The following is a 13,015-nucleotide window of genomic DNA, read 5'->3' as shown; positions in this document are numbered from 1 at the left end:
GCTCCCTCCCCGACAACAAATGGCTGCCTGGACATGTGTGATGTGCGCTCTGGACTGTCGTCTCGATGGTCTCCGGGTTCGAACCCTGCTCGCCGCCATTCCGCACAGCCCTGTGGGATGTTTGAGCTAGGGTGTAATAGTCATCGGTTCTGTTAGGATGTTTGGGCTAGGATATAATAGTCATCAGTTCTGTTGGATGTTTGGGCTAGGATGTAATAGTCATCAGTTCTGTTGGGATGTTTGGACTAGGAAGTAATAGTCATCAGTTCTGTTGGGATGTTTGGACTAGGATATAATAGTCATCAGTTCTGTGGAATGTTTGGACTAGGTTGTAATAGTCATCAGTTCTGTTGGAATGTTTGGGCTAGGATGTAATAGTCATCAGTTCTGTTGGGATGTTTGGGCTAGGATGTAATAGTCATCAGTTCTGTTGGGATGTTTGGGCTAGGATGTAATAGTCATCAGTTCTGTTGGAATGTTTGGACTAGGATGTAATAGTCATCAGTTTTGTTGGAATGTTTGGGCTAAGATGTAATAGTCATCAGTTCTGTGGAATGTTTGGACTAGGAAGTAATAGTCATCAGTTCTGTTGGGATGTTTGGACTAGGAAGTAATAGTCATCAGTTCTGTTGGGATGTTTGGACTAGGATATAATAGTCATCAGTTCTGTGGAATGTTTGGGCTAGGATGTAATAGTCATCAGTTCTGTTGGAATGTTTGGGCTAGGATGTAATAGTCATCAGTTCTGTTGGGATGTTTGGGCTAGGATGTAATAGTCATCAGTTCTGTGGAATGTTTGGGCTAGGATGTAATAGTCATCAGTTCTGTGGAATGTTTGGGCTAGGATGTAATAGTCATCAGTTCTGTGGAATGTTTGGGCTAGGATGTAATAGTCATCAGTTCTGTTGGAATGTTTGGGCTAGGATGTAATAGTCATCAGTTTTGTTGGAATGTTTGGGCTAGGATGTAATAGTCATCAGTTCTGTTGGGATGTTTGGGCTAGGATGTAATAGTCATCAGTTCTGTTGGGATGTTTGGACTAGGAAGTAATAGTCATCAGTTCTGTTGGGATGTTTGGACTAGGAAGTAATAGTCATCAGTTCTGTTGGGATGTTTGGGCTAGGATGTAATAGTCATCAGTTCTGTTGGAATGTTTGGGCTAGGATGTAATAGTCATCAGTTCTGTTGGGATGTTTGGGCTAGGATGTAATAGTCATCAGTTCTGTTGGGATGTTTGGGCTAGGATGTAATAGTCATCAGTTCTGTTGGGATGCTCGAAACATGTCGAACAACAATTTGTCAATCAGGAAACTTTTCTTTACTGGCGGAGGCCATTTATTTCTGCTAGTTTTAAATATGTCCTTTTATAAGTTTCTTCTCTAATGAATAAAAACAACACTTGAAGAAAAACTGCTAAGGAGCAATGCCGGTTCTATGTAATTTGACGCCCTAAGCAAGAAATGTAAAAATGTCATTTTCCCTTCTCTTGTGCTACAAATGTTTAACTTTTTGTTAAGTTACATTTTTAAAAAATGTAAGTTGGTTTTGGATATCAATGCTTAAATGAGTATATAGTTAGTCTAGTAGTTTTAAGTGTTTTGATATCAGTTTATGGTTTTCTTTCTCTCTCTCTCTCTCCATCTTGAGTTTCATACATTTGAAGTGACACACTTTCTCGTTTTGCAACTGCGAATTGGCGTAAAATGTATCCATTCGAAATGTAAACTTGTATATCTATTTTGAAAAGTAAACTTAAATAAATATTTCAAAAAGTAAACTTAAATATATATTTCAAAAAGTAAACTTAATTATCTATTTCTCAAAGTAAACTTAAATATCTATTTCTCAAAGTAAACTTAAATATCTATTTCTCAAAGTAAACTTAAATATCTATTTTTCAAAGTAAACTTAAATATCTATTTCTCAAAGTAAACTTAAATATCTATTTCAAAAAGTAAACTTACATATCTATTTAAACTTAAATATCTATTTTGAAAAAGTAAACCTATCTGAATTTGACGCACTGACGATATAGAAAGACGGGACTCTTACAATAACTGCAAGGGAGAAAGGACGTCTACACAATTTCTATAAGAAGCAATGAAGCTACTTTCATGAAATACAAGGTCTTCAAGATTTGATGCACTCTTTGATATCCTGAGTGACCTCTTTTTTTTTTTTAACAGAGCTACCCAGCAGTAGAGAGAAGAGATATTTCTCTGTAATTGTCGCAGATTTGGCGGTTTCCTTTTCGCTTGTATAGATGGACAATTGCAGCATCTTTAAAGTCTTGTGGTATTGACTCTTGTTCCCACATAATTAAGAACAGCTCATGAAGTCTTTCAATCAGGGCCTGTCCACGTTTTCGTAGACTTCTGCGAAAATGGAGTCAGCTCCTGGGGCTTTTCCACTTGCGAGCTGTTGAATGGCGGCATCAGTTTCATTAGCGTTGGGGGGGGGGGTCCATCCATTTTCTCATTTATTGGTACTTGCTGTAGCCTGTCTATGGCCGCTTCATTGTAATGGAAGGTGTATTGAGAACCTTTTCAATGTGCTAGTCCCAGCGTTTCAGGATTTCTTCCTTATCTGTCAATAGGATTGTTCCATCAGCTTTTAGTAGAGGGGATGGGCCTGACTTTGTGGGTCCATGGGCCTCGTCTATGGCATGGAAAAGAGACATAGTCACCACTTTTCTGGCCTCCTAAAGTCGTCATGGCTTAAGAAACAGTCAGCTGTGTATGTCCAATTTCATTGTGACACATAAGTTGTCAATAGGAGCAATGTCTGGGTTGATTGTCTGTCATTGTTCGGTTCCACATTGCGAGTATCTTCATTTATTCGATAAATCGGAATAGTGAGTGGTCCTAACTCCTAATAAGCGAATAATATCTGCGTGTCTAATAGTATTTGATTCGCACACGAATACTTGGTTGGTCCGTTCAAACGATAATCAAAGTAAAGAGAGTTCTAATGTTCCAAAGAATCAAGATCCGGATCTCCATTGTCCTTAACCTTATTTACTTTTACATGAACGAATTTACCAAAAACTTTGGATCATTTTTAGTAGTTTCTTTCACTGCAGCCTAGGTTGTTTTAAACATACCTTATATCAACTTACTCTGTCTATTTGGTAAAAAGTTTGTACACGTTATTTCTCCCACACCCAATCTCGGATCAAGCTGAAATTTTGCACAATTATTTCTTTTACCTGACAACACTAGAATCAATAAAATAATTAACATATTTGTTAATTAACTATTGGTAATTAAATATTTTGTTTGGTATCGAACAAGAGAAAGAAATTGTACTTGACTGGTGTGGTGGTGTAAGTTGAATTATGGAGACATGGAAGACGTCTGCCTAAATTGAGAAAAGACTAAATGTGGCTCAACAAAAATGACTAAGATGGATTTTAGGAGATCGGGTCTCAAACAAGGAAATCCTATGCCAAACTGGGAGTCGACTACTTAGTATGTGACAGAGCGTGACAAAATGAATTACGCATACCAAAAGTTTCAATGACATGGAGGCCAATACGAAGAAAGCGCAAACAATGACGTCCTCGTATAACTTGGCGCCACACTTTCATGGAGGCACTCATAGCTGTGGACACCAGGTGGGAAGAGACTTCAGACGTTGCCAGTGTCAGATCTTTGTGGATCTTTCGGGATTTTTAGGGTCCGGTTCACGAGAAGGGTGTCATGTGGCCAGCGCTACGACCAACTGCTTTTATTTTCCCCAACTAATGTCAGGTACCCATTAGAGTTGGCTGGACTTAGGGGCGCTCTAAAAATCCCGAAGCTCAAAATCCCAGTCTTCACCGAGATTCAAACCCAGGACCCCAGGTTCGGAAGCCAAGTGCTTAACCACTCAGCCACCTCGCCCCCCACCCCCAAAAGTCAATGAGTACCTGACTTTTTTTTTTTGTTTATTTTGTTTGTTTTTTCTTGTAGATAAGCCTTTTTAAGTTATCAACAAAACACAGTTGATTATAATGGTCTCCCTTGGCAATTTCATTTTGTTTGATTGTTGGTATACAATTGAAAGTCAATGACTAATTTAGGTGTGTCATTGTCAGAACTAATAATAGATCTAATTAACTTTGACCGTACCCTTCTAAACCTTTACTCGGAGAAGCTGGCGACGAACCTACCTACCCCCTCCCCTTTCTCCTTTTTTTTTTGTTTTGTTTTATTTCCAATCCCTCCTTCCCCCCCCCCACCCCCCACCCGCCTAATTAAACCTTTCACATCGTTTTTTTTTTTTATATATATATTGCGTAGGCAGAAGTATGGCGGACGCACGTTTGAGATATCGGATTAATCTGATACGATCACACTGTGCCCAGAAATCATCTCGTCAATCCCCCCCCCCATCCCCCGCAGTCCACGAGTGACCACATCGAATGGGATAAAGTCTTCAGAGATTACCGCTCGTTACGGGGGCTATTGGCGTGTTTGTGGCAACGCAATCTTAGAGGAGAAAGTATTGAGACCCTTTTCATACAAGAATGTTGCAGGTGTTGGGAGGATGATTAGAACACAAAAGGGGTGGTCGATTGTTGAAAATCGGGTAACCGTTTAGAGTCACGCGTGATCGATTGACGGCCGTTTCCATCAAAATGTCGGGAAAAAAAATATAACTTAATGTCTGATGACCTATTAACTATTGTAAAAAAAAACACGGAAACTCTATGGCCATATTACAAGGTCTTTGTATTTACAAAGACCTTCTTTCAGGGAGCAGTACCAGGAAAAAGAAGAAGAGGCAGACAGAGAAAGCGAAGGGAAGACAACATAAAAGAATGCCATTGAAAAAGGTTCTCTCCACGTCAAAATAGAGGAATGGAGAAAGACGGTTGACAAATCTGATGTGGTACCCCAACGGTCCAATAGACCAAGGCGAGATAGATGAAGGCGAAGAGTTCTCGAGGCTCTACCTTTAAATAAAATTTAAATACAAAAGAAAAATAAACTAATTCCCCCAAATGAAGAAAAAAAATGGGCTTTGACAAAGTGAAAAAATTGCTGCAATCCTGTACAAAGGATTGAAACGGCGCCCTGCGCCAACTCCCCTATTCTCGTGACGCCCTACTCCTTGCACTAATCAACGATACCAACATTTATTCCGTTACGTTGGGTCATTCACTTTGGTAACACGTAAACAGAACAAGAAAAGAAAAAAAAAACAGGAAGAATATTAGTTTCTATTAGGGCTGGGCTTTTTGGGACAGTTTTAGTAAATATTGAATACAATGGTTTTAGGGAAATGTATAACACCGGAAATAAATATCACTAAGTCAATTCATTGATCGTCCTTTTTCTATAGTCCGACCTCATTATGGCACGATTCCACCTTCCCAGCCCCCACTCTACCCCCTTTTTTCTAATTTTTTTTTTTTTTTTACTGTTGGTCTTATAAATCTTAATGGTCATAGTGACATTCTATTTATAGTTTTGTGGCTTAACCCCAACGGCGGGCTCGTTACATAGCCATTCGGACAAATCCTCGGTGAGCCGGTGGGGCCGTCGAGAGGGCAGCATGAGAGGCAGTAAAGCTCTTATTACATTATTTAGAACAAAAGATAATATTCTCTTATAATAGGGTTTCTGGCAGAGTCGTGTTTGAGCATAGATTTAATTTTATGAAAAAAAAATGTTTATCTTATTCTACAGTGTAATAGCTGACTCATTCTTGGATGTAATGTAAGAGCCTCTACCCGTTCACTGCGCATAATGTAAGATTCAATCCATTAAGCACTACACACAAAGAACATAAGGCCTATATTTCCATGTAGACATATTAGATATATAGACGTCTCCTTGACTTATTTTGACTCACAACGAGAGCGCCACGGCCTAAACAGTACTTCGCCATCGGACTTTGGGAAATTCCCCTCAGCTGGGTCCATGTCCATCCTGCCGTCTTTGTCACTTAGTCTAGTGGTCTTCTCCGTGTTCGTTTAGGTCGTCCCAGCCTCGTTAGTGTGACTATAGTCAGATGGATCCATACATGGGGAGGAACGTTTTCAGTACATTAGAAAGTACAGGTATGATTAGATGCTCAGCAAATGTTAACCACTTATGGCACGGATTGTCTGATGATGACAAGGCCAATATTTTGACACCTATTCCGCCCCTGCATAAAGTTCCTCCTATCAGACTTGGCGATCTATATGCTAGATGATGTAAATATCATCTGTTTCTGTAGCCCACGGTTAACGAGGGTATCAAGAGTGTCATGTGGCCAGAATAACGACCAGCCGCCTTTACTTTTCCCTAACTAATGCCAGGTACCCTCAAAGCGGGGTGGACTCAGAGGCGCCCTAAAGATCCCGAAATTTAAAATACAATGATTCGAACCCAGGACCACTCGTTTGGAAAGCTTTACCATTCAGCCATCGCGCCTCCTTGCCCGGTTATCTGAAGGGGGTTTTTGGCTGGTTTGAGTTCGAATTCTTTGAATTCCAATGTTGACTTTGATATTTTTTTATGTTGAGATTTCGATCAGGTTGAATTGTGTTTGCTGAGCGCCGTGACCACAAAAGATGCTGGATTATATCAGAACGGTCTGTGCTTAGTGTTGAAGCATCGTAGACGCACTAAACAAAAAAATAACAGCAATGATAATAATAATAATAATAATAATAATACTTTATTATACTTATAATATGTTCAAATGTCTTTTTTTTTTCACATGAAACAGACTGAAGATTGTATGAGAGTCATTGCGATTAGATATGTATTCTTTAAAAAACAAATGTGTGAGAGTCGTTAAAATTAGATCTATAGTCTTTATTTTAAAAATAACTGTGTGTGCGTATTTTTATTTTTCAAACAATTAGTACAGCTAGTTTTTGTTTTTTATTAATAAATGTGTTGGAATTCTTAATTCCAAAGCGAGGTTATGGAACTGTAAAAAAAAAAAAAAAAGTTTCGGGTGTCCCTTCAGATTTTTTTTTTACATCGTAGCCTAAGCCACCCGCAGAGCGGCGGGCAGGGTTCCAACCCGCGTGCATGGAGTCGACAGTCCAGAGCGCATACTAGTCAGTTATTGTCATCTTAAGCCATACCTTGTTACTAGAGCTATGTTAGTAGACGAATATGGTGCTGTTAATTATCGAATCCAGTTAATATCAGATTTGTGTGCTTTTTAAATTTTAAATATTTAAATTGCTTCACTAATTTGTTTTAAAATGTAAAACAAAAAAACATAACAGAAGTGGATTCACTCCCCCTACTAACCTAGTTCCTCATCTCAACATGGCGGAATCCTATTTGAAGTAATTTAAAACCTAATAGCTTCTTGGCAATCTGATAATCAGAGTTATATCAGCTGAGCAACTTAACACGGCGATAATTAATGGCAGTGGCTACCATCTGTTGACAAAGTCATTGATCTGAGTCCGCGTATTTCTTGTTTGGAATGTCAGTGACAATGAATAGGTAACAAACGCAACATAATTGGAGAGGAGGGGGGGGGGCAATCACTTAATGCAACCGTAGGGGGGGGGGGCGAGTGTGTCAGTGGGGGCGCCACAAATGCGACACCTTTCTTATTGAAGTGGCTTGAGAATTTGGTTTAGTAAGTCTTTTGATTGTTTGCGTTTCATTGTTCTGGTGGTTTAACTTTCTCGCGGCTACTTGTAGAAGGCATACCACCTGTGGATGTTGTGGGGGGGGGGGGGGATCTAAATAACACGAGGTGGGGAGGAGAAAAGGGCGTCCGAGGAGAGGGGGTGGAGGGGCGGTAGGGCTGAAAAAGATTGTCGCTTGCAAAGAACACAGGGGGGGGGGGGAACAATAGTGAGGGACTAAGATCTCGTGAACGGAATCAATTAGGCGTGACCGTTTGTCATAATGATGTCGAAGCAGTGAAGCACCTCGGCGGCTGCTTCTCTGTTATGAGAAGATGGCGGCAATATTGCCGTGGCTGGAGGGGGGGGGGGAGAGAAGAGAAGGAGGGTGATGACTAAGATGGGCGGGGAATGTGACAGGGGGAGGCGGGAATAAGTGAGGGAGGAAGGGGGAGGCAATTTACGGCAAGTCGTCTGGAAATTCGGATAGAAGGAGAAGGAAGGTGAGAGAGTTATGAAAATTTCGTGCCGTGACACGCTGATCCGCTAATTTGTGTGTGTGTGTGACGTACCGGTACTGAGCCTGTTCTTACCTGCGTCCACCCCCCCCCCTTCCTCTCTGCTGCCGGCTTGATTTGTCTCCCCTCTCTTGAGTTTTTGTTTCCCCTTCCTCTCTTCTTTTCATTACTCGTGTGTTTCACCCACACATCACCGCCAAGCTCTGCCAGATAAATTGTCTGCGCGAGCCGCGCGACGAGAGCTTTAATGTCATCCCTCCCTCCCAGCGTTCTAGATCTCTAGCAGACGATGTCTGGTTGAGACTGTTGACAACATAAATATCAGAAACTGTCGTGCCTTTTTTCCCAGAAGGGAGGACCTCTGTCAAACAATAATTTATATAAACAAAACGTACAAGTGATAACATTCATTCTCACTGATGCTCGAGACTTCGCAGACGATAGAGAAATGGTCGTCTGCCAACTTGGACTATTTTAAACTTGTAAGTTAACACATTTTTTTTATATTGTTGTTTTATTTTTATTTGACATTACTAAATATTTCTTTATTTTTGTAAGAAAAAATTTAAATATTTGGTTGTTGTTGTTTTTTTAAAAAGACTTAGAGTCTGTATATTATTTTCTAAATCTAGATTAGTCTTAGATCTCGATCTACGAACGACATTTTACCAATCATCCAATGTTGTAGTTGAAATTCTTTAACTATCCGAGTGACTGCATGGTCGTGTACTATGCTCTTCAGACTGTCGTTACAATGGTCCCGAGTTCAAACCTAGACCGCTGCCATCCTCTGCCTTCATTAGGACGTTTTAGCCAAGACGTAATAATGTTCATTTCTAAAGGAACGTCCTAAACTTATGAACATTGAACATTTTGTTGTAGACTTTTCAAGTCTTTCAATTGGTTAATATTTTAATTTTTTTTTAGGTAAGTAACTTTTCAGAATCCCGGCAGTGTCAATGTTTATGCTTCTGTCAAGTTTTGGAGGGGAGGGGAGTGTGGACATACATTGACGTCACTTATCGATTGGGTGATTGATTTTTATGTTTGGCACTGCCACATGCTGTTCCTGTTTTACCCACTTCCTACCACTGAGTGCGGGCGGGGTGGTAAGGGGTTTATAAGCCTGGGCAAGGGCAGAGCTGGGGGGAGGGTATAAACTTTGGTATTATTTTCACCCCTGACCTCAAGGATAGATCTCGATGTATGTCGTAAAATATGTAGTATGTACTTCATTTGTGATATTTAATCATCAGGTCTTTGCGATTTGCTAAATCTTTACGATATGACTTTTATTTTAATTCACAAGTACAAAACCTTGACATTGGTTCACTTGTTATAGCCTCGTCATTTTTTATTCACTCATCGCAGTGGCGGCTACAACCACGGAGAGTCCTGGCCTGCTTGAGCGCATTTCTCCTTTCGGATATCTCCATACCCAAACTCCTGAGTTGTTGGAGATCTGCCTTTACATCATCAAACCATCCAACTGTGGGTCGCCTTGTTGTTTGGCCGATATACAGTACTTTCTTCTCTTTATTCTGATATTCATGTCTTCAGTAATGTGCACAAGCCATTGTACCTTATAATTTTTTAATTTGTATAGCTTTCCGAAGACGCTGGCATTATAAGTAAAGGCTTTTTTGTCTGTACATACCGATCAAGGATTTCCGATTAAAATTATTTCATTAGAGATACGACTGTGGGATTTATGAAGGTTGTTACCTTCATCTTTTTATACCTTGTTAAAATGTCACCGTAGTCCTCCTTGTTGTAAATGAGAATTGTTTTTTTGACAAATATGAGTTTCACTTTTTAGTTGCTTCCCTTGATGCGCATTTATTTTTGGGTTCGATGATGCAGCTGGGTGCGAATGTTCTTAATGAACTTGATGACGTTACGGGCAGGTGACGTCAGACAGCCATGATGGCCGATTGACATTGTTTCTATGTGGATTGCAGTATTTTAAAGTGATAAATTCTTTATTATTCAGTACAACACTTTGATTTACTAAAGCGCCTGTCTTTCACTGTACAATTCGAATTCTATCTTCTAGTGTAACTTTGTTTAAAGCATCACGTCACCACCGTGTCTGAACCTTTTCTTCCCATGTGCCGAACACAACAAATAAACAAACAAAATGTCTTATACTTCCAAACCATCTCTCCATCCTTCTTAGGATCTTGCTCTCATACAATAAAGAATGTACGTGCAACGTTATCACTTGAGCAATGTGTGTTCATAAAATATTATACATAGATCTAAAACTTCATAGAACACAATATGTTGGGGGGGGGGGGCGTGCGAAGGTATTTCTCAAAGCATCAGTGTTCTCAGTCTCCTCCGTCTCACACCACACACACACACACACACACCACACACACACACGAATGCTACAGGGCCACCAAAGTTAGCTACCTACATGTTCTCGACAGTGTCTCGTGTTTTGACTAGACCTGGATATGCTCGGACGGGGAATAAATAATGATGGCGTGTTGTTCAAAAGTGAAGCATCTCATGTTTTCCCTCCCTCTCGCCTCTTCCTCCTCCTCCTCCTCTGTTATCATCGCCTCCCTCCCTCCCTCCCCCATCCCCAGTGCGTGTAGAGTTTCTTCACGTCTCGCTTCCTTAGTTTCACATCACGAGGCCCATACCGATGGGGAGGAAAACGACATTGCGAATGTCCTTGGAGGGCAGACGAGAAAGGTTAAAGGTGAGAGCATTCAGATGCGGATTTATTATTTCTTTGAATTACTTTTTTTTTAATAAACATCTCTACAGCTATTCATTACACCCACAGCGCTAAGTATATCAAATGGAAAGAAAAGTCTTGAGACATGTTTGATAATACTTTAGTAACAATATAGATCTAATACGCGCGTGAACTATTTCTAATGATTTTGTTTAGTAACAATAAAATAAGACAAGAGATAGTTTATATCACGTTAACTATTCTTTTGTCTGTCGTTTGATTTTTGGAACAAGAAAAATATTATTAATAAATTTACGAAAAAAACAAATCGTATCTATTTGGAATAACTTCTTATTTACAGCCATATATATACTTATATATATACTTATATATACTTATATATACTTTATATACTTATATCCTTTTTTTATATTGATTTATATTAATCAATTACCACTATTTAAAAGCTACCTGGCTATTTATTGATTCATGTTTTGTTAGGAACATTGTGAATATTTGTGCAAAGTTTCAATTTGATCCGAGATAGGGAAGTGGGAGGAATCACGTGTTCAAAATTTGTACCAGAGTTGATATAAAAGTTGTAAAAAAAAATGTTGGTAGTGAGGATGGAGACGGGAGGATGTACGAGTAAGGATAGACAAATTCAACTATGTCTTTAAGTGTGTGCTATCAAGATGTTGTGTGTAACTGGTGAGACTTTAGTGTAATCACTGTCACGTAGTGTGTGACAACACACATCGCAGTTATCAGCTTCAATTTGTGTGTGTGTGTGTGCGCGCGCTCCACCCTTTCATTCACCTCCTCAATCCATCTGAATAGGGGAGGCATGTCACATCTGTAGAAACATATCCTCCAATTGTTTTGTTTATCTCTCTCTCCCATTCCCTCTTTCAGCCTTCCCTCTGCCATCAGTTGTTCGGTAACATCCTTATAGGGTCTACATTGAGGATCCTGGATTGTCTAATGTTTTCTGAAACAGCCCAAACCTGACATCTCCTCGGCCTAGGGATGGTGACGTGAACTGCGTGTTTCACGAGCCGACACATGCTGCTTAGTCTATCATTGTACGACATACAATACAGGAACATGCCTTCCTTGTACACACACAAAAATAACTCTTTTATTGTCTTTTTTTGTACACACATAAACTTGTCGTTATGGTACGTACAGACGTTTTTATTTTTTCGCGTTTGTTTTCTTTTGATATCAAAGTTCTTAAAAAGAAAAAAAAAGGGGAGGGGGTGGACTTGATCACTATGTTGGCTACATACACATGACAAAATGTGTGTGATGGAAGCGGTGGGGAGGGACTCGATGTGAAGGTGCCTCTCAATTTGGCCAACTTGTGCCTCTCAATTTGGCCAACTTTTGCCTCTCAATGTGGCCAACTTGTGCCTCTCAATGTGGCCAACTTGTGTCTCTCGATGTGGCCAACTTGTGCCTCTCAATGTGGCCAACTTGTGTCGTAACAGACTTGGATACCCCATCCCCCCCCCCATCTGCGTATGAATAATATTCTCGTGTAAGCCTTAAAAATATGTCCTCCAAAGGTCGTCCATACTGTACACACTTTAAAACGACCAATTTATAGTATAAAATAATCCAGGCTGGAACATTAATATTGATGGTTGGAGAGCCGAACCAATGGACCTCATTCACCAATCGTAAACAAACAACATTTAGTCACGTGATCTTATTGATAAAACAATGAGGAAAAAAAATGTCACGTGACAACCATCATGAATTAAACATGAGATCGTAAATTCTATAGAAGAGATAAAGCACCACGTGGCTAAATGTTGTTTGTTTACGATTGGTGAATGAGGTCCATTAGTGTGTCACTAGAGTAGTACATTGTGCAGGCTTCACGGTACCGCAGTAAACTATTAGCCTCCCTTCTCATTTTCAGGTCCTTAAAAAAAAACACAATAATACAACAATCTAAGAATATGTCTCAGATGAGCGCTGTCATAAACGTAAGGTGATAACAATTGATAAGTATGACAATGTAGGCGTTGACCTATTCATGCATAGTATGACACATTCCCAATAACTCTGCTTTTACAAAAGTTGTGTCCAACGTCTAAGCAAAGCTAGATAACTCTTAACAAAATTCTTTAAAAAAAAAATTATAAAGATTGTGCATTTAAAAATAATAATTATGATTCAAAATTTAAAACAAGCAGAATTTAAAAATAGTTGTTTAAA

The 13,015-nt window shown here is 39.6% G+C and overlaps 1 protein-coding gene across 3 annotated transcripts in view; it reads left to right on the top strand.

Annotated features, from left to right (window-relative positions):
- LOC106077324 (ras-responsive element-binding protein 1-like) overlaps positions 1–13,015 on the top strand; it is a 161,327-nt gene that overhangs the window by 117,194 nt on the left and 31,118 nt on the right. The window contains exon 1 of one of the 3 annotated variants that reach the window (XM_056036342.1): positions 8,258–8,576. The exons of 1 other annotated variant lie outside the window; for it this stretch is intronic. In XM_056036342.1, the coding sequence (XP_055892317.1) occupies positions 8,514–8,576 (63 nt within the window). In that variant the 5' untranslated portion in view covers positions 8,258–8,513. Of the gene's footprint in view, positions 1–8,257; positions 8,577–10,515; positions 10,808–13,015 lie in introns of those variants that run through there. One more of the 3 variants, XM_056036343.1, reaches the window with a different exon arrangement.

Source organism: Biomphalaria glabrata, chromosome 7, assembly GCF_947242115.1.
Source record: "Biomphalaria glabrata chromosome 7, xgBioGlab47.1, whole genome shotgun sequence".
NCBI classification, from domain to species: Eukaryota; Metazoa; Mollusca; class Gastropoda; family Planorbidae; genus Biomphalaria; species Biomphalaria glabrata.
The sequence above is the reverse complement of the archived record's forward strand: the minus strand, read 5'-3'. Positions and strand labels throughout refer to the sequence as shown.